Source organism: Seriola aureovittata, chromosome 14 (genome assembly GCF_021018895.1).
Source record: "Seriola aureovittata isolate HTS-2021-v1 ecotype China chromosome 14, ASM2101889v1, whole genome shotgun sequence".
In the NCBI taxonomy this organism is placed as follows: Eukaryota; Metazoa; Chordata; class Actinopteri; order Carangiformes; family Carangidae; genus Seriola; species Seriola aureovittata.
Genome location: NC_079377.1, coordinates 9,897,500 through 9,922,865, shown reverse-complemented (window position 1 = coordinate 9,922,865; position 25,366 = coordinate 9,897,500). Strand labels below are relative to the sequence as shown.

At 41.8% G+C, this 25,366-nt stretch overlaps 1 protein-coding gene across 2 annotated transcripts; it reads right to left on the bottom strand.

Moving 5' to 3' along the window:
- Nucleotides 1-338: 338 nt before the first annotated feature.
- Nucleotides 339-25,366, bottom strand: kcnk12 (potassium channel, subfamily K, member 12). 2 transcript variants are annotated; one of them, XM_056396321.1, is made up of 2 exons: nt 24,282-25,366; nt 339-6,265 (listed from the first exon to the last, which is right to left on the bottom strand). In XM_056396321.1, the coding sequence occupies exons 1-2, from the start codon at nt 24,619-24,621 to the stop codon at nt 5,373-5,375; spliced, it is 1,233 nt and encodes a 410-aa protein (XP_056252296.1). In that variant the 5' UTR covers nt 24,622-25,366; the 3' UTR covers nt 339-5,372. The 2 variants fall into 2 exon arrangements, with proteins under 2 accessions (XP_056252296.1, XP_056252298.1); XM_056396323.1 differs by lacking the exon at nt 24,282-25,366 and adding an exon at nt 19,939-20,157.

Below are 25,366 nucleotides of genomic sequence, written 5' to 3'. Positions count from 1 at the left end.
AGCTGTTAATGCTAACACTAGCTATGTAGCAATGGCAAAACTTACAAGTAGCTCCTTTAATGAACTTTATGCTGCTGCTGTCATGTTGGAGTTATCAAGTTCCTGTCTCATAAAAAACTTTCATCATCCAAGTAATAACTACAACTGGGAACCTCAGACCTATCTGAAATTTTCACTATACCATCAGTTAAACAAGAGTGGCTAAGAAGTGAAGCAAATAGGGATGTCTCACTTTCAAAGTCAGTCATTCAATGTTTGAATGTTGTGGATATAGTGTAATATTGACCATAAACATAATGCCATTATTTGACAATAACAATTAGGAAAATCAAGGGAACATCAGTAAATATCAGTGTTTAATGGAACCCCCTCTTGTTTCATGTAGGTTTTACTTTTAATTACATAAATATAAAAGTACAATCATTGGTATAAATGTGCAACTTGCAAACAGAATTAATTTGCATACATTAACTGGATGTTACACCACAATGCAAGCAACATGAGATACACACCAAGGTGTAGCTGTAGATGTTGATAGAGGCAAAGCTCAACATAACTGTGGATTACAGACACCTGAAGCAGCTTTTGAATTGAGATCTCTGTAGTTTGTGGCTCCATATCATCCGTCTTCATATATATATAATGAAAAACACCAGGCACATATGTCCTGCGGTTTCGGAAATCAAGATCCAGATCAAAGCCAACAATGTGACTCTTGTTAAAGATCAGAAGCAGCCAAGCACAGCTGTAATACATCATCCTGTTACCGAGCCACTCAGCTGTTTACCTGCCCGCTGGTAACAGCCATTTCCAGTTTGCTCCAGCCAAATTAGTATAAATATATTTTGTTCCTGAAACGAGCAGTGTTAACAATGTCAAAATACAAAAGAGTTCACGCACTCTTCCTCAGAGGAAAGTGGAGAGCAAGCACAGTGTTGTGAATCATACTGTGATCACAAAATAATAATAGCATTGCTGAATAAATGATAATGCCATTAGCACCATCAACAGCCTTCGAGATCACCACTAACAACATCTCCAGTCTCTGCTTATTTCAAACAAATTGTTTTATTATGGGGCTTGTAACAGCTATGGAGCATGACATTTTAATGGAGCTATTTTACAGTCAAAGTGCTGTTGACTACAGAGCAGAATTTCCAGTGTGAATACAGTAGAATATGTGTTGAGTGGAATAAACACTGGCAGTGTTGATTTTAACAATTTAAGATTAAATGAATGCTGACAACTTTACACAGTGCTGTGATCCAAGTCTGCTATGTTCACCCTTATTATGTACAAATAGTGTGGGCTATAAATTTTGCATCACTTCAGTCTAATTTTGTGTTGGATGAGAACATGAGAGCAATTAATTACACTAAAAAGAAAAATCAGTGATATCACATCAAAGAGGCATTTCTGCTGATAACACAAACATACAGGGAATCCTAAGACCGCCTATCTCCTCTTACAGAAGACACAGAGGACAGTGGAGCAGTTAAAACCATTGCAATCAATGGAGATCAATTTTGCAAAATGCAAAAGGATTGTATAGTACAACACACAAGCTCTAATCACTATAATCTTTTCAATAAGGAACCTTTTTGTAATATGCAAGGACTAAAGTAAGGCAATTGATTTCAAGACACGCATGCATTTTAGGTGAGCAAACATTACTCTAAATACTATATTCAATGTCTTAAAAGCTTGATGTATTTCAGGCTTAAGGAAAATACATTTTAATGGATATTATACTGAGTCAAATAACTTCTGGGGGACCTATGTTTAGGGAAGCATTTAAGATAACATTCACAGTCCCTTAATTCTCATTATCAGTCTTTTACACACTGGTTTGGACACACATATGCATACACACACACACATGCTCCTTGTCAAAAGTAAGGTTGAGGATATGATGCAGCTGATGGCAGGAGGGGCTTTTAAAAATCAGTAAGCAATCCTGAAACCTCTGCCACTGTCACCTTAAGCCTCAGAGGGAAAATGAAGGTTCACATATAACGCCATTCAAGAATCATTATTGTAGAGATGTGCCAGCAAAACTCCCTCCCTTCGTGAAATACTACAGCAGGGAAACACCACTGAATTCAAACTACAGTATGTCATTTGCTACAGCAAGCCCATACTCCTCCTCAAATGTCTCAGGGTTTGACACTTTTCTATGGCTGCAATGTCACAGATAAAAACAGTGTGGCAACACATGACCCCCCCCCCCCCCCCCGGCGATGCCAGCTTCATATCATCATTGCCAATATACGCTCACTCTGCTGCTCATGAGCTTCTCTGTTGGGAATTGTTGAAGGAATAAATTGACATTTTAGGAAATACACATAGGCTATTATTGAAGCTACAGCCAGCAGCCGGTTAGCTTAGCTTTGCATAAAGACAGAAAACTGGGGCAACAGCTGGATAGTCATAAAACTAGACATTGAGGTATAATGTGTTGATTAGTGAGCTTCAGATGTGCTGCTAGGCAGATTGTATTATCTAAGCACATAGCCAGGAAGTTAGCATAGCATAAAGACAGGAAACTGGAGGAAACCGCAACACATTACATCTCCACAATTCGCTGTTTTACGAGGGGGGGTTAGGGGGTGGGGGATGTCACCAGTTGCTAGGTAACCAGCGGAGACTCCAGGAGGTTACTGTCAGGAAAGTGTAGCTAGTTTTTCCATAGCATAAATACCCTAAACTGGGGGAAACAGCCTAACCCTAACCTGGCTCTGTCCAAAGATAATCTGCCGACCATTTAATCTAATGATAACAAATCATCACAGTATATCTCGTCTGTTCAAACTGTACAAACAGCAAAGAGTAAAAAACACTCAATGTGGGTTTACGACTAAATAGCTCCCATCTTTATGCTAAGCTAACCAGCTCCTACTCCATATTTACCACACTGATATGAGAGTGGTATCAATCCTCTCATCTAGCTGTCTGCAACAAAGCGAATATGAGTATTTCCAAAACTCTCAAAATATTCTTTCACACCTGAAAAACCTTGTGTTCACTTTGTGACTCTAATATCCGTATTTGTAGAGTTTAGTCAAGCTCTAAATGCTGCATCTCATCAATCTGTTGACTGATTGTGTAAGAGACATGACAGTGAGACTTTGTCAGTCTTCCACGTGTAGATATCTGAAAGCTGTATGTAGAAAAATAGACTTTAAAGAGTCCTCTGTTTTATATACATCTATCTTGTATGGCTTTACCATAATGGCATGCAGGAAAAACTAAGACAAGCCTGAAGATTTAACTACCTGAGTCATTTTCTCTATTCCTCTTGGTGAGACTGGGGAGTAAAGGAAATTATTCAGCTCTATGCTCTGAAATGATGAAAATCAACAAAGTAAAGACCCAGATCCAGTCAAGCCTTATTGTAAAAGCGCTTTTTAAGATGTTCCAGCGCTATATTTATATATAAATATACATATATATATATACATATATATATGTATATATATATACACACATTTATGACATGTCTGATATTCACAGTGTAAGGGTGATGAGCGTGAGGAGAGAGCCAAGATCTGCAAGTAAAAGGAAGCAGGCGGGTTTTGGTGCAGTGTGTGTGAAATGAATGCAGAGATGACAGGAAAAAAAGAAGTGAGCGACCTGGGATGATATTAGATGCTGAAGATAGATGCCAGGAAAAGTTGAGCCCTTGGCTGCGAGAGGCTGTTGATTTATAATGGGTATGAATTTGGAACTGAAGGGAGTCGATTAACACACCTCCTCTTCTACCTCTGCTGCTGTCACCAGCCCCCCTCTCTAGTTCTCTTCTTTCATCACCGTCTCCCTGACGGTTTGACTACCAGCGTCTTCTTCTCTGTCTTGCTGTTTACGAACATCAAACACCATCACGCGGCTTTAAATCACAGATGCCTTGGAAGAGATAGTTACTGGCAACATGGACATTGATCGTGAAGCCTGACAGGGCAGCACTGTATCCTCCGCATACACCCTCCATCCGTTAAACCTTGGCTACACATTTACGCTGAAATCAGCCTCTGCAGAATTTTTGATCAAGCTTTGTTTTACAGTGAGAGCCACGCGTCTGCAAAGAAGTCTGAGGAAAACAAAAAAAAAATTCCACAAGAGATAATTCAATGCAAGTGAGAGAATCCTTTAGGGTTTTGTTTTCCACTGCAGCATCTGAGATTGACCCAGCTACTTTCAATCTGCATCATTTAACATAATGTGCCTGCGGGATGAAACTATCCGTATTTTGCTTCCTTCTCCATCTCCCCCCACTCCCTCATATTTCACTACAAACAAACATTAACTAACTTTTCATTTATTCTGTTTTACAAATACATAAGTCTACATTCTGCATTCAAAGTGTAATTAATACATTGAAAGCCTTTATCATTTGTTTTCCTTGCAGATGGCTATAAACTTGAAAAAGAACATAGAGAAAGAGTTGGACGGTGCCTTCAAGTCAACGGTTTAAAACCAGCAAAGCAGTTCTCAACTGAGTAAAAAAGGCCAGTTCCTTTCTCGTGACGAATGGATTTTCATTCTTCAACACTGCTCTTATCTCCATCTCGAGGAATCTGAAACTACTCTTTGTAGCCCCTTATTGTGGTGCAATTTAAAACCTCCCCTCACTACAGCCCTGTCGAAATCAGCTACATCACGGCCACACTTAGAAACTCCTCTTTCCACACTTGCCCCCAGAAATGACATTAATCACCTGAGGGAAAAAACTTGACCCATGTCAAGAAGGAATGGGATTTGCCAAATCGATAGAAGGTCTATACATGGTGCAAAGAAATGCATGAGAAGTATAATGCATAGATCAGTATGTGCTATATCATTCAGTGATTACGCTTGTCATGTTTCTATCAGCATTCAATATGTACATTCAAATAAACTGGCAAAACCCCCCAAACAGTAAAGGTTACACTGTATGCTTCCCTTGGCTCTTTTACAGTACAACATTTCAGTCCGATATATTGAGCGTGTATAACAGACTATTTCCTCTGCAGACTAACACTGATATTTAAGAGATATTCAGTGGTTTTGTTCTGGGTTGGGTTTGAGGTTAATGAAATGGGCGATGGGTGGTCCCCACGCTTCCACATCAACTTAAGTTTTTTTTTTTTTTTAGTCGACTCTGAGGTTCTCTCTTCATGCCATCATCATCACCAAAACCATCACCATCACCATCATTTACCTGTATTATCACCACAGGCTTGTAATTCCACAAGTATCCAAAAAAAATCATGCATAACAAGGTACACTGGCAATCCAATATTTTTTCTATGGCGATAAACCTCTGGGTTTGTTACACAGTATGAGAATAAAGAGCTCCCATGATTTGTTTCCTATCTCACTAGGTCCTCTACCCTCTACCTGGAGTTACTTGTCTCTGCCAGCCTGTTGTTCATGATACCGAGGGCGCCAACCCCCCCAGAGAAACCATTATGGCGTGAGCTGCCACAGACTGTCCTGGGATATCCGTTGGCCGACTCAGACAGCTGCTTCTGCATGAGGGCCAGCGACACCTTGTTGGAGGCTGCCAGGTCTTTCATAGAGATCATCTCCCCCGATAGTCTGCGCCCCTCAGTGTCACTGTCACAAGGTCCATCAGAGTCGGGCGGCTTGCCAAGCCGACCCTTGCGACGCTTGGAGCCCGGGCGGATGGCATTGCGTCTGCCCAGGAAGGCGTTGGCCTTATTGCAGCGCTGGCAAAACAAGCAGCTCATTTTCTCCAGCATCCAGTTGAGCACCTGCTTGATGACAATAGAGATGACGTTAAAGAGCGAGTAGATGCAACACACACCCATTAGCATGAAGAGGAAGTTGGCGACCCTGTAGAGGCTTTGGTATTCGTAAGCCGCGGTCTGGCTGCTGACGAAGTCCCCAAAGCCGATGGTGCTGAAGGTGACAAAGCAGAAGTAGAGCGAGTCCAAGTACGCCCAACCCTCCACGGGGGTGTACATGGCTGATGCACAGCAGGAGATAGTGATGGCTGACAGGCCAAGAATCAGCATCACATGGTACACAGACGGCTTCCAGCCTGGGAGGGAGTAGGCTGAGAAATCATGGCGGATGCCTGGTGGAAGGATACCACTGTTCCTGATTCGCCGCTCCCTCACAGCCTTCATCACCACGGCCAGCAGTGTGATGATGCGCTCCAGGAAAAGGTTAAAGAAGAGGATGGTGGCAGCACAGCCCAGAAGCCCGTAAAAGATCAGGAACACCTTGCCTGCAACTGTCACAGGTGTTGTCATCCCAAAACCTGCAGAGACAGAGGAGGTATATCAGACAGTTAGTCCCTTAAGTGAGGCCAAAAACAGATTTTCACCTACAAGATGTCTTCAGTTTCCTTACATAGGAAATCTCTGGTTTGAGACGAGGGAAGTGGTGCATGAAAGACAAAACAGCCTCAAATCCAAATGAGGGTTTTAAATGAGGCTTAAACCTTACTTGTAAACATTTGTGCCAGTAATGAAAAAATACATAAAAGCAGGGATTGAGTGGAGTGCATACAAGTAATATGCTGGATAATCATTTGTGCTGATGCTGATACAAGACTGTAAGCTTTCTCTGGAATATGAGTTAATGTAAAGTCATAGTAATGAGAGGATGATAAAAAGTGACTAAGGGATAATTAAAAAAAAAAATGTTTTGCACTGCAAATGAAGATGTGTGTGGTGAAGTGAGAGAGAATGAGGGGAGAATAGCAAAATGGGCCCAAAGGTGAAGCTGGTATTACAGTTATTAGAAGTATATTAGAAGTAGAACAAAATAAAAAACAATGTTTACCACCTGGAAGGACCTCTGTGCGGACCTTACATGATTCAAGAGAAGAGTAATATCAACAAGCTAACACTTCATATTTTACCGAACGTTATGAGCATTCATTCAGGAACTATAAATACTACTCTGACATACAGTGAGTTAGATGATATTTGGATTGTGGAAAATCACATGATATTGCAAGTACAGCCTGTATGTCTATATACAGTATTTGCTGTTATTGTTGCTGCTCGTGGGCCTTTAAAATCAAGGACATAGGGGCTATACTGAGGGGAGGAGAATGCCGGCAATAAGTTTAGGTAAGCCCTCTGAATATATATATATATATTTTCAGTACTATGTGATTTGGCTTCCTGCTATCTTCTGATTTCTTAGTCAATTACATTGAGTGTTCAAGCTGAGGAAGGGGATATGAGAGAGAGGAGAGGAGAGGAGAGGAGAGGAGAGGAGAGGATGTTTATGGATTCTGCTTCGTGTTGAAGGAGCACTTCTCAATCTCGAGGAGTGTCACAGATGCGGCTCTGGCTTTACAGCTGCAGCCCATAATGTTACATTTGCTGTTGAGTGTCTCAGTCTGAGTGCATTATTCTTTCCTGTGAGGTCAAGTAATAATATAAATTCTTCCAGCACTCCACTACCATCAAAGAGGAGGTGTAGCTATAAATGAAAGTCTGTACCAAATTTCATGCCAATCCATCCAATAGTTGTTGAAGCATTTCAGACCAACCGACTGTCAGTGGTGGACTGTCAGATTGTGTAATATAAATATTGTTGTTCTTTGTTGTCCCTTTCATAGTCTTGTGTCTGTGACCATTCTCCTATTTGCTGGGTCCACTTCCAGGTTGGGAAACTCTGGTTTGAATAATTGATTGTATCAGCACAAAATGACAATGTTTAATGTAAAACATGTCATATGTAGAAAATACTTCATAGAGGCAGCAAGTGCACATATAAGCATCTGCTAGTACGAGACTAGTCACACATCTCCACTACATTTACCGGTGTTTGATTTTTCATGTGCAAATTCACTGCTCTTATTTGTATGCACACATTCAGCACTCATTCTTCTATCCCAGAGCCAATGTGAGCACACACACACACACTTAAACACACACACGGTGTCGTGCCCCTTATCCACAGAACAGCAGATGGTATATTTGTCAACAAATAAAATCGTGCTGAAAGATCAAGCAGTTCACTTCCAGGCCAAGGTTAATTGATTCTTCCATCATGGCTATCCTCCATTTCAGTCTGCTCGGAGCATTAGGGCAGCGCTTTTCCCCCCTTTTCCACCAGCCCGACTGTAACCATCCTTGTCAGGTAATAAATGACATCAATATCTAGCCAATATGTCCTTTATGATACCCAAAATGGCTTTTTTGACCTTATCTCTCGCACTGAAAACCACTCTCATGAAGGTTTGCTGTTGACACGCCGGGTCATTTAGATCAACACTGATTGATACAGATTGTTTTTTAGAGACAAGCGGAAATATAACCCCACATGTCCACACAAGAACACACACCTTATGGCCTCACACACACACACACACACACACACACACACACACACACACACACACACACACACACACACACACACACACACACACACAGAGATAGACTCCTGCAGGTTTTATACATTACATCAGACAGCAGATTATCTGGTTTTGTCAAAGATGGTGACATACAGTAGTTCACGTGAGGCGCCGTCGACCGTCGGCTTACTGGAAGGTGAGGGGCAGCGACTACCCAAATTAAGCCCTTCGGTGAAATCCTATTTTCCTGTTTCATAGTTAATTAATTAGCAGCCCAAGCCTGTGTAACCCAACTGGATCATAGGGAAAACAGATTACATCTTCTCAGCATGCGCAGAGACAGTCTTCTGCACCGTCTCTCATTACCAAGTAAATTACCTAAGAGAGGGAAAGACACCAGGCATCGATTCAGTGTAGCATTTCAGAGCCATTACTCCAGACTACTGTGTCAAGACGCATTAGGGAAAACAGAAAAATAATATAAAGGACAGGCGAGCTGAAACCAAAGATGTAAACACTGTGTGACATCATTCACAAAGGCTTCTTCTTTTGTATGTTAAAACTCTACGACTGAAGTCACCAGTCCAGACCAGTGATCCTGCTGCTGACCTCAGTGAACACCTCAGTCTTTCCACTGTCACTGTCTTTCCACAGCCAGGACGACTCATTTAATTCAGCAGAACTTGATAAAGCAGGAAATCATATGTGTACTAATCCAATTCAATCAGAGCCCTGGGAGAGTATTTACCCATTAACATTAAATAAAGTATGCTCAACTCAAAATAGAAATTGATGTTATGCTCTAATGGCTAATGATGCTTACACAGGTAATTACACACTAGAGATCTAACCAGAAGGAGAGTGATGGAAATGGTGCCATTAGAATCCATTAATTACCATTTGACAGTTTTAAGGGAAGAAGATGCTCTAATGGTTATCAAACTGCGGGGAAATGAAATGCGGGAAAGACCTAAATAGTCTGTTAGATGACTGTGGTGATTTCACTGTTTAGGTCCGTTTTCATCACCAGTGGTCGAGTTTAAATCACAAGTGCTCAGGAGCAATCGGAGAGCTGACACAATTTAGACTGAGCAGCTCCCATTAAAGACCAATGGTAAGTTACAATGGCTCATTAAGTCGTGTACTAAAGTCAGGACTTAAATAGCACAAATTACCCAGAGCGTTGCTAATAGAATTATTGATGGACTTCATGAATGCTCTGCATTTCATTTACTACACTTAGTAGACCTCTCGCCTCCAAACAGTAATCAATCATTACAGTTTTGCACCAAAGAGCCACTCTGAGTGAAGGAGAACTGTACAAAATCTATAAAACTCAACAAGTATTTCATTATCTGGAGAGCCCATGGCACAAAGGAGCTCACAGTGGTCTATTAAATAATCTAAAGTGCACTGTTCAAACGCCCCTCAGCTCAGGGAGTGAAATTTGCCCTGGTAAGATGTTGAACTGTGTTATTCTACAGCAGGTCTTACTGTTCAAAAACATGACAAAGATTCCTCTTCAACGACCACATGTGTGTCTAAGTCACTTAATTGCAAGAGCTGAGTTTGAACTGTGAGAACTGAATGTGGAAGTATATACAGAGTTGAATTCTCAGTGAGGGTCACAAACTGTTTCAGAGCAAATTAATTCAATTTCAAATGGTTCATTTAAAAAAAAAAAAATGCAGTTATTTAAGTTCAGCAGTTCAAATGCAGGACAGTTATCTTCATGTTTTGGTGTGGAAAGTTAACAACACATAGGGTCCATCCTCCAGTAAACAAGTAATCACAGTAATTCACTCATTATATTTTGCGCTATCTTACAAATATAGTCAGTCTTTGAGTCTCGCCACATTAAAGGACAAGTTGTCAACTGAGTTACAATAAGTTCCCTGCGGAGCACCATTTTGCTCAGCGGATGTTATGATGATCCTTCGTGTATATTTTGGGATATTTTGTGTACAAAGTTAACGATCTGGTTTTGAAGCTGTCTGATTGGTGCTTGATAGAAGGCAGGTGCAGCGAGTAGACGTTTTGCAGGTGCAGATCATTATGGGAAGGTATTATGCTGTATTGCTTTTTTTACACACACAATCACACTTTTTTTCCAGTCCTATCCAGTTCTTCTACACCAACCTCTTGAGCATTGATCCACGTTGAAACGGGACATGCTGTCATGCAGTCTCCATTGGCACAAAGTTGGAAGCAAACTATTGTCTAAAATATACCATAAAAAAAGCCCCAAACCAGAAGAAGACATGTGGGAGATTGGAAGACCAAAGGTGGAAGTTTTTTTCTAAAATAGTGAAGGCAGATGATTCAGGTGTTACCATTAGTGATAGCGCTGTTTTAATCATCCAAATCGTCCATATTATATTCTATTTTTGACCCTCTCTGTTGTCTGAGTAAACCATGCCAAACCAGCTCTCTTTTAGGGCATTAAGACTAATTTGATCATCGCCATGGTTCCTGTATCTGAATTCAGAGAGGCAAACACAGACAGATTCACTTAAGGGGTGGGAGAGAAGGGGGCATTGGTGGATAAAGGGGTGGAATGGGGAAGGGGGGAAATGTGCAGTGGGTAAAGTATCTACTTAGTTGTAATTAACCCCTGTCTTCTTTTTCTTCCTCCTCTTCTTTGGTTTCTTCTTTTTTCCCCCCTCTCATTCATTTACCTTCACTGCTCTGTGTCTCCTCCTCCACCTCCTGTTCTCCATCTTTTTCCTGCTTTTGAATCTTGTTCTCCTCTTGCTTGTTTTGAATCTTGTTTTTCTCTGGCTCCATTTGATTTCAGTTTTTCTTCAGCTGCTTTTTTTAAATCTTGCTCTCCTCCAGCTCCTCCCCCTACACTTTCCTCCTCCAGCTTTCCTGTCTCAGAGTCAGCTCCTGTTGCCTCCAGTGTGTCACATCTGTTCTTCCACTGCTCTTCACTGTTCTTTAGCTCTGTGTCTTTCTGAACAAGCAAAGCCAGACAATCTATGTAGGCTTTGAAGCGACCCTGCCTTTTCCTGGTGATCCCTCTGAGGATCTTTTTGTCTGAGCTCCTCTTGGAACTGGCCTTTCCATGTGCCTCCGTCCAATTTTCACCAGGTGGACTTGCTCCTTTAGAGTCTTATTTTCTTCTTTGAGAGACTTTATCTCTGTGACTGCAGAGTAGAGGGCATCTGAGGCCCTGAACAGTGGGCCTGCTGTTCTTCTGCTGCAATGCACAGATGTACTGCTGTGGCCTGGAAAGGGCAGAACTAAACTACTGTGGCATTACTGGATATGAGAAAATTGTGATGCATTATACATATGCATCATATGCGTTATATATATATATATATATATATATATATATATACACACACAAACACACACACATTGTACGACACACATATATGACAATGTATTGAAGCTTTAGATATAAATAACAGGCAACAGTAGGCTTGCCTAGAGAGGCACAGGGCTGAAAAAGAAAGTTTCTCCAGGTCAAGAAAAGATCTCCCCTGGGTTCTTTGTCTGAGACACTGAGAGAGAAGTTGTACTTTGCAGTTGAAGCTCAACTTTCAACTGTAGTGTAGTTTCAGAGTTGTAGAACTTTCTGATACAGTTAATGCTGAAGTTACTGCAGGTAAAATTGTAGATGTGGATATAGATTGTTGCGGTTTGTGCAACAGATGACAATTTATTTTCTCCTGGTCCGCATCACCCCCAGTCGGTATCTTGTATTGCTACTTACACATCCTGGGCCCTAACTGTCAAAGACATTCAACAAATCAGTGTAGACAAAACCTCCAAAAGGTGTTAAGACTACCCAGGGGCCCTTGCTGTTGCCCATTTAACAACGCTGTAAAACTAGCCCATGATTGAACTGAAATGCTGACTCCTGGGAAGTGAAGGAAGAAAGGTAAAAAGTAAATCTGAGATCACTGATTAATAGTATCTCAGTCTCACTCAAATTACACACTCAGTACATATCGTATGTCACAATTCTTTATGAATCATATTTATTGGAAGATGAAGAATAAAGATTTATGTTGAATTGAGTTTATGTTGAATATGTGTGTTTAAAAAACAAGTACATATATCAAACATCAGAGAATCAGATTCTCAAGTATCGATATCAGTTGATATTGGGTGGGCTTTAATTGCATACATAACCTATACATAAGGTCGACTCAGTGTTTACTGTTACTGAATACATATTCAAGCCAGTTTCAATTTCTTTAAGTTGATTTTCATAATAACACTTTTTACATATTTGCACACATAATGTTTGTTAATGGCCTGTAAACCTTCACCTCCAAAATATGTTTTTATTGTTAGTTCTCGAATGTTCAATTGTCACTGTGCAGAATGCAAAGAGTTTGATACTAAGGGACTATTTTCTGATTCAGGGGGAAAATTCCAATCTCAGTTTCATTTGAGCCATTTCTCAATGTGCACTCATGCAACTATTCGTAAGAGGATTTTTGTTGCTTTTTCAATCCTCAGAAGCTTTTGATAGTGTAAAGTATGATCTCCTTAGCTTCAAATTACTGAAATCTGGCATTGGTGGGGAATGTAATAAAGCTGTGAAAGCTCTCTATTGAGTCTCAGTTGCATGTGCAAATTAATGACTAAAACAGGTTGGCTGAAATTAAGCAGCAGGTGTTGGGGTGAGAGTTTGTGAAAGTTGGAACTTTTCTTTATGCAGATGTAGAAATAAAGATAAAACTCAGATCATGTATTACAGAGAAAAGCGGATACCTAAGTCTGTATTTCATATTGATTCAGTTCTTTTGTCATGTGGTTTTCATGGTTTTAGATGTTCATCTTACTTACTTTCCAATTTTGCACTGCATTGCACTGCAGGGACCTGGTGCTGTAGACAAACAAAAAGTGCAACAAAGAGCTATGTGTTGCTTTTTGGGGTTTGCATAACATGGTCCCAAAACTGTCCACATGCGGTGACATAGGAATGGAGTCATGATTAAACAAATTTTTCATTGAGATGTGTTGTTGTGTGTTCTCTCTAAATTCAGCTCACAGTATACAGTAGATATTCAGAAATGAGTTGCCTTGTTGTGTCACTTATTTTAAATATCTGCTATTTGAAAAAAATGTAATGAAAAATGTTCAGAAGAAGAAATGCTTTTATGCCATTTTTTTTTAGTCCCAGAGAAGGACAAAAGGTGTATGCGCAGAAGTATGTGTCACTAGAAGCTGAATTTGAATCATTTATAATTGTGATTTTGAATTGCTCAACTTGAATAATTGCATTAAAGGAGCTAGCTGGTTAGCATGCTAACTTCAGTATAGGAAAGTGGTGATAGAAGTGATAGAAATAGAAGCAAAACAAGAGTTGCTTTCCACCACTGGAGACAGCTCTTGGCAAGTAAATGAATGAGATTTGATGCTTCAATTGTAACGTTTCGTCTCAGACTGGTAAAAATACAGATTATCAGACACCACATCACCAGAGGACACATCCGACAGACGACATGGCAGATAGGATACCTTGTTGAGTTGTCAGTTTAAAAGAAAGTAGTCTTTTTAATACTTGATATGTGTAGAAGAGTTATTCTTGTTCACCCTGGAGTTTATGGTTTATTTGCTCGGGTCCCGCTTGACACATTTTACAAAACAAAATATCCTGATAAAGGCATATTGATTCAGTTTACTGGAAAATAGCCTCACAAGGCCAACCATCAGAAAGCCGAGCACATTTCAGTCTCATGTGAGAGAAGTCTGCATTAAGTGTGAGCTGACAATTGAGAGAATACAAGGACAGTCAGAAATAATCTGCAAAAGCTAAAGAAGTACACAGTGCAGCAGAAATATACAATAGAGCCAGCCAGAGTGGGCAAATGCTCCTAATGGACATGAGAAAAAAGACTAACGAAAAGCACTCACAGCCATGTTTATGTGTTTGGCGCAAGGACATGTACTGTACTGTATTCACTTGTCTCTCTAAGTAGCAATGAGTCTGAAGGTCACTGTGTATCCTCGAGGACAACATCCCCCCACACAGCTCCCTGCAGGCCTGAAAACGGACCCAAAGACTCATTATGTGACTGTTTTGAAAACCGAAAATCCAATCTCTGCCTCCTATTGCCTCCCCATGTCCCCAATTAATGAGCTTAAAAACAAGCTCCCAGTCAAACCAACTGAGTCCCACTGGTGGGAATAGTCGTAAATTGGCCTGATAAGAGCAGCAGCAGAAAACGCCACGCACGCCCGTCCCTCTGATGACTGTATTTCGGTGACGAACAGGAAATCATTAGTCACGGGGCGGCGTGGCGGGGGGCTGCAGAGAGGACAGAGGGCCGAGGAAGCAGCAACATGGCCAGACCCAAGACATCATCACCACGCCATCTGCTGAGGAGCTGCCAGGATAACTGGCAGACTGGGTAATAATAGGAACATTCACACTATGCTGAGAGGTCTACAAAAAGCAGATGAAAGAATAGATCACCTACTGTACATGCCAAGTCTAGTTAGAGATCTGTGCGCTGCATGCCCAAATTAAATAAAGGCTACAAAAATACTAACAAAACACACAAAGCCCACACACACTACAATATATTCTAAGGGGCCCTGAAGCAAAACAATGTGGCTTTGAATTTCAAACCCAGCTCACCCACACACACAGTAAAGGCGATACATTAATGTTCTGCATGTCAAAGCATTGATAATGAGTGTTTTGTGCTATACATGGCTGTGCAATAATTAGAAATAATGGACTGAGGGGATCATAATGAAATATTGTATATAGCTAAGAGGCATTAAAGCTGGTCGATACGGATATAAATTATCAGAGCAGCAGCTCAGATGGATACACACTGTTAGAAGTAACAAGGTAAAGCAAACCTGGTCAATCAGACACTTTCTGATTTTGTGATTCGTTTTGCACCTTCTTCACTGAATCGGGCGATTCGTGTTTTAAATTGTATCTCACTGGCAAAGAGAGCGAGGAGGATTGATGAGTCCACCGTTGCCCGTATTGATTTATTGTCAAAAAAATATGCTGCACTGACTTTGGATCTGCACCAACATTTATTCTTTCGTTTCTTCATTTTTTGATTTATTTTACATCTTCACAGAAAAAAAAATAATGTGAGTTAATATGTGGTTTTGCATAGAAAAGAAGACAGGGCCTAAATAAGTAAAATTAAGATTAAAAGTCATGAGGCTTCAGGGGAACAGAGACTCTGTCCTTTCATTCGACTGAGGAGTCATTCTCTCGACAGATTAACAGCTTCTCCCTGATGGATCTAAGAGCTATGTCCTTGTGTTTCCTATTATCTTGTATTGTATGCACAGTCAATGTTTGAATAAAGGCGTAGCTACATAAGGCCCTCTTGTATTATTCCCCAAAGTCAACACACCTGTTCAGGTGAAGCTGTTGAAACACTATCTCCCCCTCAGATCAGTGTGATAAGCCTCCATGTTCACCATAATAGATCATACAGATCATACAGGATCATGGTAACGCTACATTACATGTACTATATGTCTGTGGCTTCTTCAGTTTTGGAGGCATCTCACATGAAAACAGTCAGATCAGATGCCGGCCGGGAATGAATGCTTGAGGTTTTGCAGATTTTCGATTTAATAGTTTTTCATTAACACTAATGTGAAATCACAAGTCCTTGAAATTTAAGGCAGGGCTAAAGCCTGATTCCTGTCAGGGACTGCTAAGTTACTGACAACTGCAATAATGATCTTGGATCATAGACAGAGAAACCACAGCAAGGTGCCTCAGAGAAATGATGAGACAATGCTCTATTGCTCATAATTAAATGACGTTTTACTTTCTATTAACAGAGAGGGCCCGCTACGAGTCTGAGACCGTCTGACTCGAAGGCAAAGGCTGTCGGCCTGGAAGTAACGGAATAATATGTGAATGCTGGCATAAGGATGAAATATATGCCACGCATCCGGCTCTGTATGATCCTGGTGTTTTCCATGGATACGAGCGGATTCAGTGAGAAGCTCACATGGTTTTACTGAAAGAACATTATTCTCTAAGGATCAGAAGCGCTGTTTCCTCTAATTCAAACACATTACATGGAAATATTGCAGGAGCGGCTCACACTACACGTATACAGTTACCTATTTTTAACCAGCTCTATTGTTTGGATTGCATGTAATTTCTCTCCATAGTAGATGTACTATAACTGTGTAACATGCAATATCTCCCAACAATATGCAGCCCATGACCTCAAGCTCCAGGGATGACACAGTACTCTGTCAATTCTTTTATCTAGTAATCTAATCATCGTGATGAACCATGTCACTGATTCAAGGTCACACTCAAAATTCATGTGTGCCTCTTCTCTCATGAGTTCCACTGTTTTTGTGTTTGGGAGATTTTTTGAGTAATCTCAAATCTGACAACCAATCCATCTATTTTACATTTCATACTATTCCAGTGTGTTTGCATTTAGCCATTTGGAAAATGCACTATCGCAGCATGTCCTCCTGTCTCTCTCTCTCTCTCTCTCTCTGCTCTCATACAAGCAGCCCCTCCTTCACACAAAGAGACAGATGGACGGCTGACAAATCACGCTTTTTGCCAACTTGCTGTTATCTTATTAACATTGATAACTATTTATATACATGACCCCAAGATGCAGATAAATGTTCCGCCGGTGAAGAAGTGGATTGCAATGCAGGCTTTCTGTAACATGGCGGCATTTTACCACTGCAAGTGTGTGTCTGCTTTTACTGCCTTGAAAAGGTGCCAACCGTCCAAAAGTTTCTACAGACGGACTTTTCTTGTTATGGGGAAAGTTTAAAATCTCACAGCTGCAAGTCAGCATTGATATCAGCACCAGTGCAAATTGGGTTGTCAGTGGAACTGATGATGGTCAAACTATTAACATCATGAAAAAATTAAAATGTTGATGGAAAGCAGGTCAGAGTACTGCGCAGTGCAAAGAGCACAAAGAGTTTATCCTGTCTTTGCCTTGCCAGTGCAAAGAGCAGAATCAGTGAAATGCTAATCAGTTTGAGGAGGAGGAAGTCCAGCAAATCTGCTGTGTCCTCTAAAATGATCTTGGAATCACTCGGCCATGATGATTTGAGTCTGTGAGTTACTGTATGTGGGCGAGTGCACGCCTTAGCAAGTCAGGGTAGATTTATGACCCACTGTGACACTTCGAGCGCAGAGGTGTATATAGCTATTCTGTAGAGCAGCAGTGAACTAAGATGAATCCTCTGCTTCTCCGTAAGTTTGCCTTACACACACAGGATGAATCATGATCACTTTGATGGCCCCTTCAGTTTTTATCTAGTTTTATAATCAGGTTGAAATTTTATTTGTCTACTAATACTTTGGTTTATGGCCAAATACCTGCAAAACGAAATTCCCCTCGGGCTCAGCTATTCTTTGCGTTTGTCGGTAACTAGCAAATGTTCGCATAACATACTAAACTAACATGGTGAACATGGACATTATTCCTGCTTAACATCGGCATGATAGCATTTACACTGTTGGCACATTAGCGTGATGACATTAGCATCTAGCTCAAAGCATCGGTGTTCCTATAGCCTCACAGAAGCGCTAATGTGGCTGTAGACTTGACTGTAGAAAAAAGAGAAGTGTACTACAGTTATTATTGGTTATTTCCAATATTTGGAAATTTACTTCAATTGTAAAACACATTTTCGCATCACAAGCTGTTTCCAGGCGTTGTGGAGTCCCACTGCATGTGTGAAAAAAAGTTGTATAAAGCTGTTTGCAAGTGACACCTTTCACATAATGCATTGTAATTTTTTCCAGTGTTATCATGAAAATATTGATTAGTGCAGCTTTAAGGCAGAAATTGCATTACACAACCAACTAGACACAAAGACACAGTCTTATGGATCTCCTGTGCAGAAGTGGAGCAATTCAGCTCCATTAACTCATTGGGATTGGGGACAGACTTGTTGTGGACTGCACACAATCTAAAGAGACCCCCACCACCACCACCATGCAGTTCATACCGTACATTTCCTCTGAGACTGGGATTTCACAGACCAGCCCAGCAGGAGATCTAAAGAGAAGAGAGGAGGAAAAGACAGCAGCAGACACTAGGTAGAGAATAGAGAGTCACACTGACCCGCCTCAGATGGTTTTGTAAAGTGATCTTCATCTCATTATAAAAATGTACCCCTTGTGCAATATGAGCAGCTTCTATTGTGTAACACAATTACACTGTTGTCCCACAGATACACACAGTATAAGGTGAACGGGAGATTACAAACGACTTAATGAATGAATCCAAATAAATTAGTGTGCTGTGGTAGTTATGAGCATAGGAGTAAAGTCGTTAGATTTGAGATTGATGCGAGACAGGAGTCAACAATGTGTGGGACAGTCTAGCAACAGTGCTGACGTGAGAGACAGAAGGCAAGAAAAAGTCTGAAACATCGCTGTGCACCAGTGAATCTGCTCTCACAGATTGCGAGACTTTCCCACCCACCTCCTGAAAGCACATTCATAACATACACAGTAGCAACAACACAGATGGTTTTGTCCCAGCGAGGCAGCAACGAGCAGTTAATCTAAATAAGAACACCACATCAAAACAAAAACACAGACTGCCTTCAGGAATCCACTTCAGTCTATTATGTGACATTTCACAATACCTAAATGCCAAATGCACGCTCTGCCAGTCTGGGGTGACATTGTCTTGTAACCTCAGAGACACGTGAATTACAAGGCGCAGTACCGTACAGTACAAAGAACAAATTTGGTTTGCGGTTCTCCATCAGACACGGTGGCCCTGGTCAGACAGGCGTGTAATAGTCGCACAAACCTCACAAGTAGACATCAATGAGACCCTGCAGCCAAATCAGCACCTTTTAAATTGGCACAAGAATACGAGGAGGATAACACTCACTAACCCACCGGGTAGAACTGTTCACTCACACTGCTGAGTACTAATCGTGGGAGTGGACATGGGTAATCTCAATTTTTCTAAATCTTTCCATCATGACATAAACAAGCTTGTAGTCATCTTGAGTCAACACCATTACGATTTCATTATCACAACATACTTGTTTTAGGAACTGAATGTAATGTCACAATGTGTTTGTGTCCAGTTATTACTTTTTGATCACAGCAAATCAACTCTTTTTATATATGATTACAAGATAATTCATTTGAAATACCTAAAATACAAAACCTGATAAATAATTATATGCATGTCACAGGAACAGGAATCTGTAGTCTCCCTGCTGAACACGTAACATCTGTTTCTCAGACACTATATGGTGTTCAGTCTCACTACATTGGGCAGGGTGCATCTTCACATAGTCTTCCACAGGGTGATTTGCCTGATGTAGAGCTATAAGATTAAACCAAACTTTGCACATAAATCTGACATCCCAAACACAGCCGGACAAAAAAAAAATAGTCCAAGTCTGCAAAGTTGGATGAATTATGCACTTAGGCACTGGCTGGGCATTGAATTTAAAACCTTAATACGCAATATTTCAAAGTGACTCGCCCTCATTGTAAAAAAAAAAACAAAAAAAAACATGCAAATAGACCAAACACAAACAAATTCGGGAAACATCTTCATCTATTTGACAAAACATGTGCTGTAAAGGCTTACAACCCAAACAAATACACAAACGCGCTTACAAATACTCACAGCGGAAGAGTTTCACGCCATGGTGGCTCACCTGGTAGAGCATGTGCCATGATGGCGTAGTTCTAACTGCAGGGGCCTGGGTCCGAGTACAATCCATGGCCCTTTGATGCATATCATCCCCCCTCTCTCTCTCTCTCTTTCGCTATCTGAATTAAGCCCAAAAATAACTAGTGATGAACTCGGCTGGTACGCACTTGCGTACTTATTGCTCAATGCTTTTAACGTCAAAAGTCACAAGATACTGAACAACAAGTGCGTCCCAGCCAGGTTCATCGCTTTTTAGTGTCCCCTGGAAAAACTTCCGTTGTGTTGTCATTATTTGCAGCACGTGTTAACAAAGTGATGAAGATGTTTTCTGAATTTGTTAAGTGTTTTGTCAATTTGCATATGTATTCTTAGTTTGCACTGCATGAGCTCTCAGGGCCACCGTAGATGAAGGATCTGGCATTGTCTGCTCGCATTCATCTTGTAATTTACTGCCATCTTGGGGCCACAGAAGGCCATTGTCTCTGGAAGCTAGGTTGACTACTCGGTGCTGCGTCTATTGTTTTTTGTCATTTTCATGGGCGTGGTCGCGTTCCGTTGACAAAGGCTGGGGCTTCTCAAGCAGAGAGGGGAGAAGCATTTTGTTGGACGTTTGCACATGTGCATTGAAAATAAACCTGGGATCTTTGACGGGTGACTAGCTACAACTAGCCACACACAAGTGTGCTTGTCAAGCTGTGCGTTATAAAATTACTACGTCTTTTCTTCCTTAGCATTAAGAGGTAGCAGTAGCAAGTAAACAAGGAACTTTTGGTCTCCACTAAATCCTGAGAAAAAAAAGTCAGGCTCTCTAGCTGCTAAATGCTCTGTGTTTGCCAGCTAGTCACTAACTTTGTTTGACTGTTGTTTGGTGCTGGGCAGGTAGTAGACAGGGTGAGAGTGAACAAAAACAGCAAAGTTGTGGGCTGTAAAACCACTCTGATGCAACACTACAAACATGCAACACCTCTTTTACAGTGTCAACCTAAACTATACATAATCGCATAAGCTGATGTCATAAGACTAATGAGGCTACTTTGGTTTAAGGATCACATTTCAGTCAGTGGTCTGTGATGCCTGTCCTGGTGAGGGAAGAGCGCTCTGTCATGTTGCTGCAGCACAGTACAAGGGTTTAGCAGGATTTCATCTTCTCTTAACTCCACCCACCTCTGGCATTTCTCCTCATTTTGCACGTTGTGGACTGCATTGAGGTTAAATCAGGCCTCATTAAAGAGAAGAACTGCATGCGTGTCTGTTTTCTGCTGTTTGTTAAACTGTCCTATTTGGCTGGTTTGCCTTTGTGACTTCTCTGAGTGGGTGGATATGAGTGTGATGGAGCTAGAAGCTGCAGTGGCTGCCAGGGGCAAGAAGAGACAGGACAGAGTCTATATCCCCAGCAATAAATAGCCCAGAACACAATCCAAACCTGCGGCAGATTATCATGTGGAAAACTGCCAAACAACTAACTGTCAACTTAGTACACTTGATTTTCAGACAAGTATCACCCTATTAGCACTTCAAAACTGACAAACTATTTCTCCAAATTGTCATTGTGGCAACTTACGAGATGTATAGGCCCACAAACAGTCACAGAGTGCTGTCCTAATTGGCCGTCATTAGCTATCAATCGGCCTTGAGGGTTATGAATAACTTTTGTTATTAATAGAAGTTCTGTTTACAGAGCAGACTCCATTCCCTCTTTAATGAGACTGCAGACAGTAAAGCTGTGTCTGAGTATGTAGGGCAGGACAACACAACCAAGTTGGATGCCGACAAAAACAAACTCTTCAAACCAGTGTGTCAACAAGATCAAACAAAGGGGGAAAAAAAACAAGAGTCTACAGCCGTGCTAGCGGCTCTGAGAGGCTGTACTTCAGCACAGAAGTGTTTTGAAGTATATGCTAGCATCAACATGCTAACGTGCACAAAATAAAGAATATTATAGGAACTGGGAACTGGACTGAAAAAAGCGCCCATTAACTTGCATGAAAACTGTTTGCAGAGCACAAAAGCCTCTGGGTTTGTTTCCATGCTACGCAGCCCACTGCTCCTGTGCATTAGTGTTTTCACATGTTCCCACACACCCACTACACTACACAAGACGATAAGGTCACGCAAAGAAAGATAGCTTTTCTAGAACTATGAAACCAGACTGAAAACTAATAACTGACCTTGTCTGCAGCTCCAGGTGCTCTGTGAAAAGTTTCGCATAGGTCTCTTTTATAATGGTGGTCTATGGGGAAAATACTTCTTGAGCTGCAGGGTATTTTTTCATTGCAATACCATGAGTGGCCACTGGGGAAAACCGGCATCAATTTATTGCTCTATTTGCTAATATATATACATATATACATATACATATATAAGCCCTCTAAGTACTCAGAAAAACTGGAAATTTTCGAAATCTACAGTTTTATGACAACATCTGCCGAGTGACAGCACGATGTGATACGGTCAGAAGTTCCTCAGAGCTGCGAGTGATCTTAATTTAATATTTTTTTCAGGAATAAAACTGTAATCAACTTGAGAACAAACATTACATAGCTGTATTGTTTGTATACGTTTTCATATTTAAGAAAAAGTTGCTATCCTATTCATTATGTTTCCCGCAATATTTCCTGAAATTGAGCAACGACACACCAAGTGCAGCAGTAATGGCCAGTGAACCTGGCTGAAACACTGTGCCTCAAGTGGCCACAGCTTCACTTTCATTCTTCAAAGCGATATTGTGGAGGCACATCAAGGGGACCAAAGTGTCACTGCTGATTTGAAGCTTTTGCCACAGCAGAGTCAGATGTGGGAAGTGTTTGGGAGGAGTGTGCTGAACGCGCAGGGGGATGCCGCTCTGATAAAGAGTTGTGTGGGGAGGCCCCCAAATCCCTTTTATATCACCAGCTCACAAGCATGCAGAAAAAGTAGCACAGAAGCCCAAGGGGTGGGGGGAGTGGAGATCAAAGCCAGATGGAAATCCAGACAGAAATACATGTGTGCAAATGAAAAAGACAAATACTGTAGAGAAAATCTCAACATCACCCTTTTTTCCCCGAAGCAGCTGAGTCAGTTTATATGATCTGCTTGCTGGGAGAAGACTGCGCTGCTGCATGACAAGTGAAGCACAAAGGATTTCAACCTACCACAGATATGTACACAAGCACAGCTGCTGTGCCCCCCCCCCCCGTGACTGTGTGAGCTGAGTGCACGGACTCCCTGAGAGCTCTGCGTTTGTGCACCTATATATGTGAGAGCAGTAGACAGCGGATGAGCCAGTGAAGCTTTCCTGCAGGTCTGAAGTAAATAAAGTTCTGACAGGTTCTCTGCTCATGTGGATCCAATTCTCGCTGTGCAACCACACACACAGTCATTAGTTTTCCTTATCACTCCACTCCCTACAGTTTTCAATTAATAGGAGGCGCCGGGGGTATCACAGTGTATATATGTGTCTTTGTGTGTTGAGGGCAAGGTCAGAGATAGACAGCTGCTGTCAGATCAAATTATTACCTGGAGTGTGTTCATTTGCTCGTTCATCCATTCACACTCACTCCCTCACTGTATACTGTGGGACCTCTCTAGCAATCGGGGAGGGAGGGGGGGGCATAGAGTGAGCTTCGGAGCCATCAGGCATGCAGTGCACCACACCACTGGCCCCCGGGATACCCTGCGAGGGACACTTGCTCTTTTCTGACCTATTGCATGGCAAATGTTAAACGAGGGGGAGCAGACGGGGCTTCTCATTGACATTCCTGTTGGTTTGAATGGAAATGTAGCAAAAAAGACTGCACCCATGGGTGCTGTCCTATAGCCAGGGATGAGTGTGCCATTCCAAATGGCAGGCCAGTCAGATGTCACCCCCATTGCCAAAGTCCCTCACAGCCAAAATGTAACACATGACTAGGAAAAAAACAAAAAAACAAAAATGTTAATCTGTTATTCTGTACATAAGCCAGAGGAAAGAAAGCAGCCTGGAGGGAAGGCAGCTCCAGTGCTTTAGACACCCAGACTGTCTGTAATGATATGATTATTTACCAAACAGAAGCCACTTTAATGTTAACCATTCTCCAACATATTTGTCTTGAATGTGGCTTCATCAGGTCATGAGGTCCCACATTTAACCATTATTTAGACTCATTCCTTCTAAAATAAAAGACCTGTCTTAATGGTGTGAACTGGGCATTCTTGGAGTTTATTTTTATAAGGCTGCTTGTGGGCTTGGCTACATGGAATAATGCATGTTTTTCAACAAGTATTTAGAGGACACCATTGCTGATACCAAATGGACACAAAGGTCAGGAAAATCAGTGAATGCTGTATAGATCACCCACCTATAGTCGACACCACAGTTCCAACAAAATAAAAAGCCCCTGTAAAATCCCATCGTGGCCTCAGAGCATCAGCCCGGATCCCGGCGGCGATGGCAGCCTCGTACTCCCGCAGGAAGGAGTTGAGGTCTTGCAGGCTGATGTTGAAGGTCTCGCTGAAGTTGAGGAGCGTCCCGTTCCAGCGGCCGTGAGCCCGCAGCTCCGAGGGCCTCTCTATGGCCGAGAAGACCGCAGCGCCGCACAGCAGGTACAGTATGATGAGGACGGCGAGCAGCACGAAGCGGCCGTTGTCCTCGTTGAAGTGCAGGGAGCGGCAGCCTTGCAGTCGCTGGCCAGGCATCATCCAAATTTCAGCACCACTCGCGCGTCGGACAGCGACAAGCTCCACATCAGAGACGGCATTCACTCGTTTGCAGGTTTCCTCTGGAAGTCACTGTCCTGCTCTCTCACTGCACTTCTACAGGCAACATTTGCTCTAGTTAGCCCACCACGTTGTCTCATTGTAGTTGTGAAGTGATATTATCTGTGGCTGAAAGACAGGGGTGGTGGGGGGTGGGGGGGTTAAAAAAAGGCTCCACTTGTGGATGTAAGTCTGCAGGTCCGCAACAGAGTTCATGAGAAAAGCAGTCGGCGCATAGTTTCATGATGGATACATCTTCTCTTACAGTTGTGCCAATGCAGTTAGTGTGAAGTAGACTGCAGCTTAAATCCAAGCAGACGCGCTTCTTTGTGCAAATGCAAGCAGTGGTAGTAGGCTGGTAGTAGTATCCTCTGGGTGCCCTGCACCAAAATGTTTCTCCACAAAAGACCACAGTTACAGATGCATGTGTCGCAGGAAAAGCCCGTTCCCGTGCTCACATAAAGTCATTTCTCCTCAGCCTTGCTTGTTCTAGGGAAGTGCGGAGCTGCAGCCTTCATGTAGATGTTGCATCCTCTCAGCGCTTATGGTGAGAGGAGTCTGCGCTGTGAATCAGGACAGCAGAGCAAACAAGACGTTTTGGTTGTGCAGTTGGGTAAAAAAAAAAAGAAAAGAGAATCCCCGTGCGTCCTTACTTGAGGTAGTCCTCAGAAAACAGAGGGATTTAGAT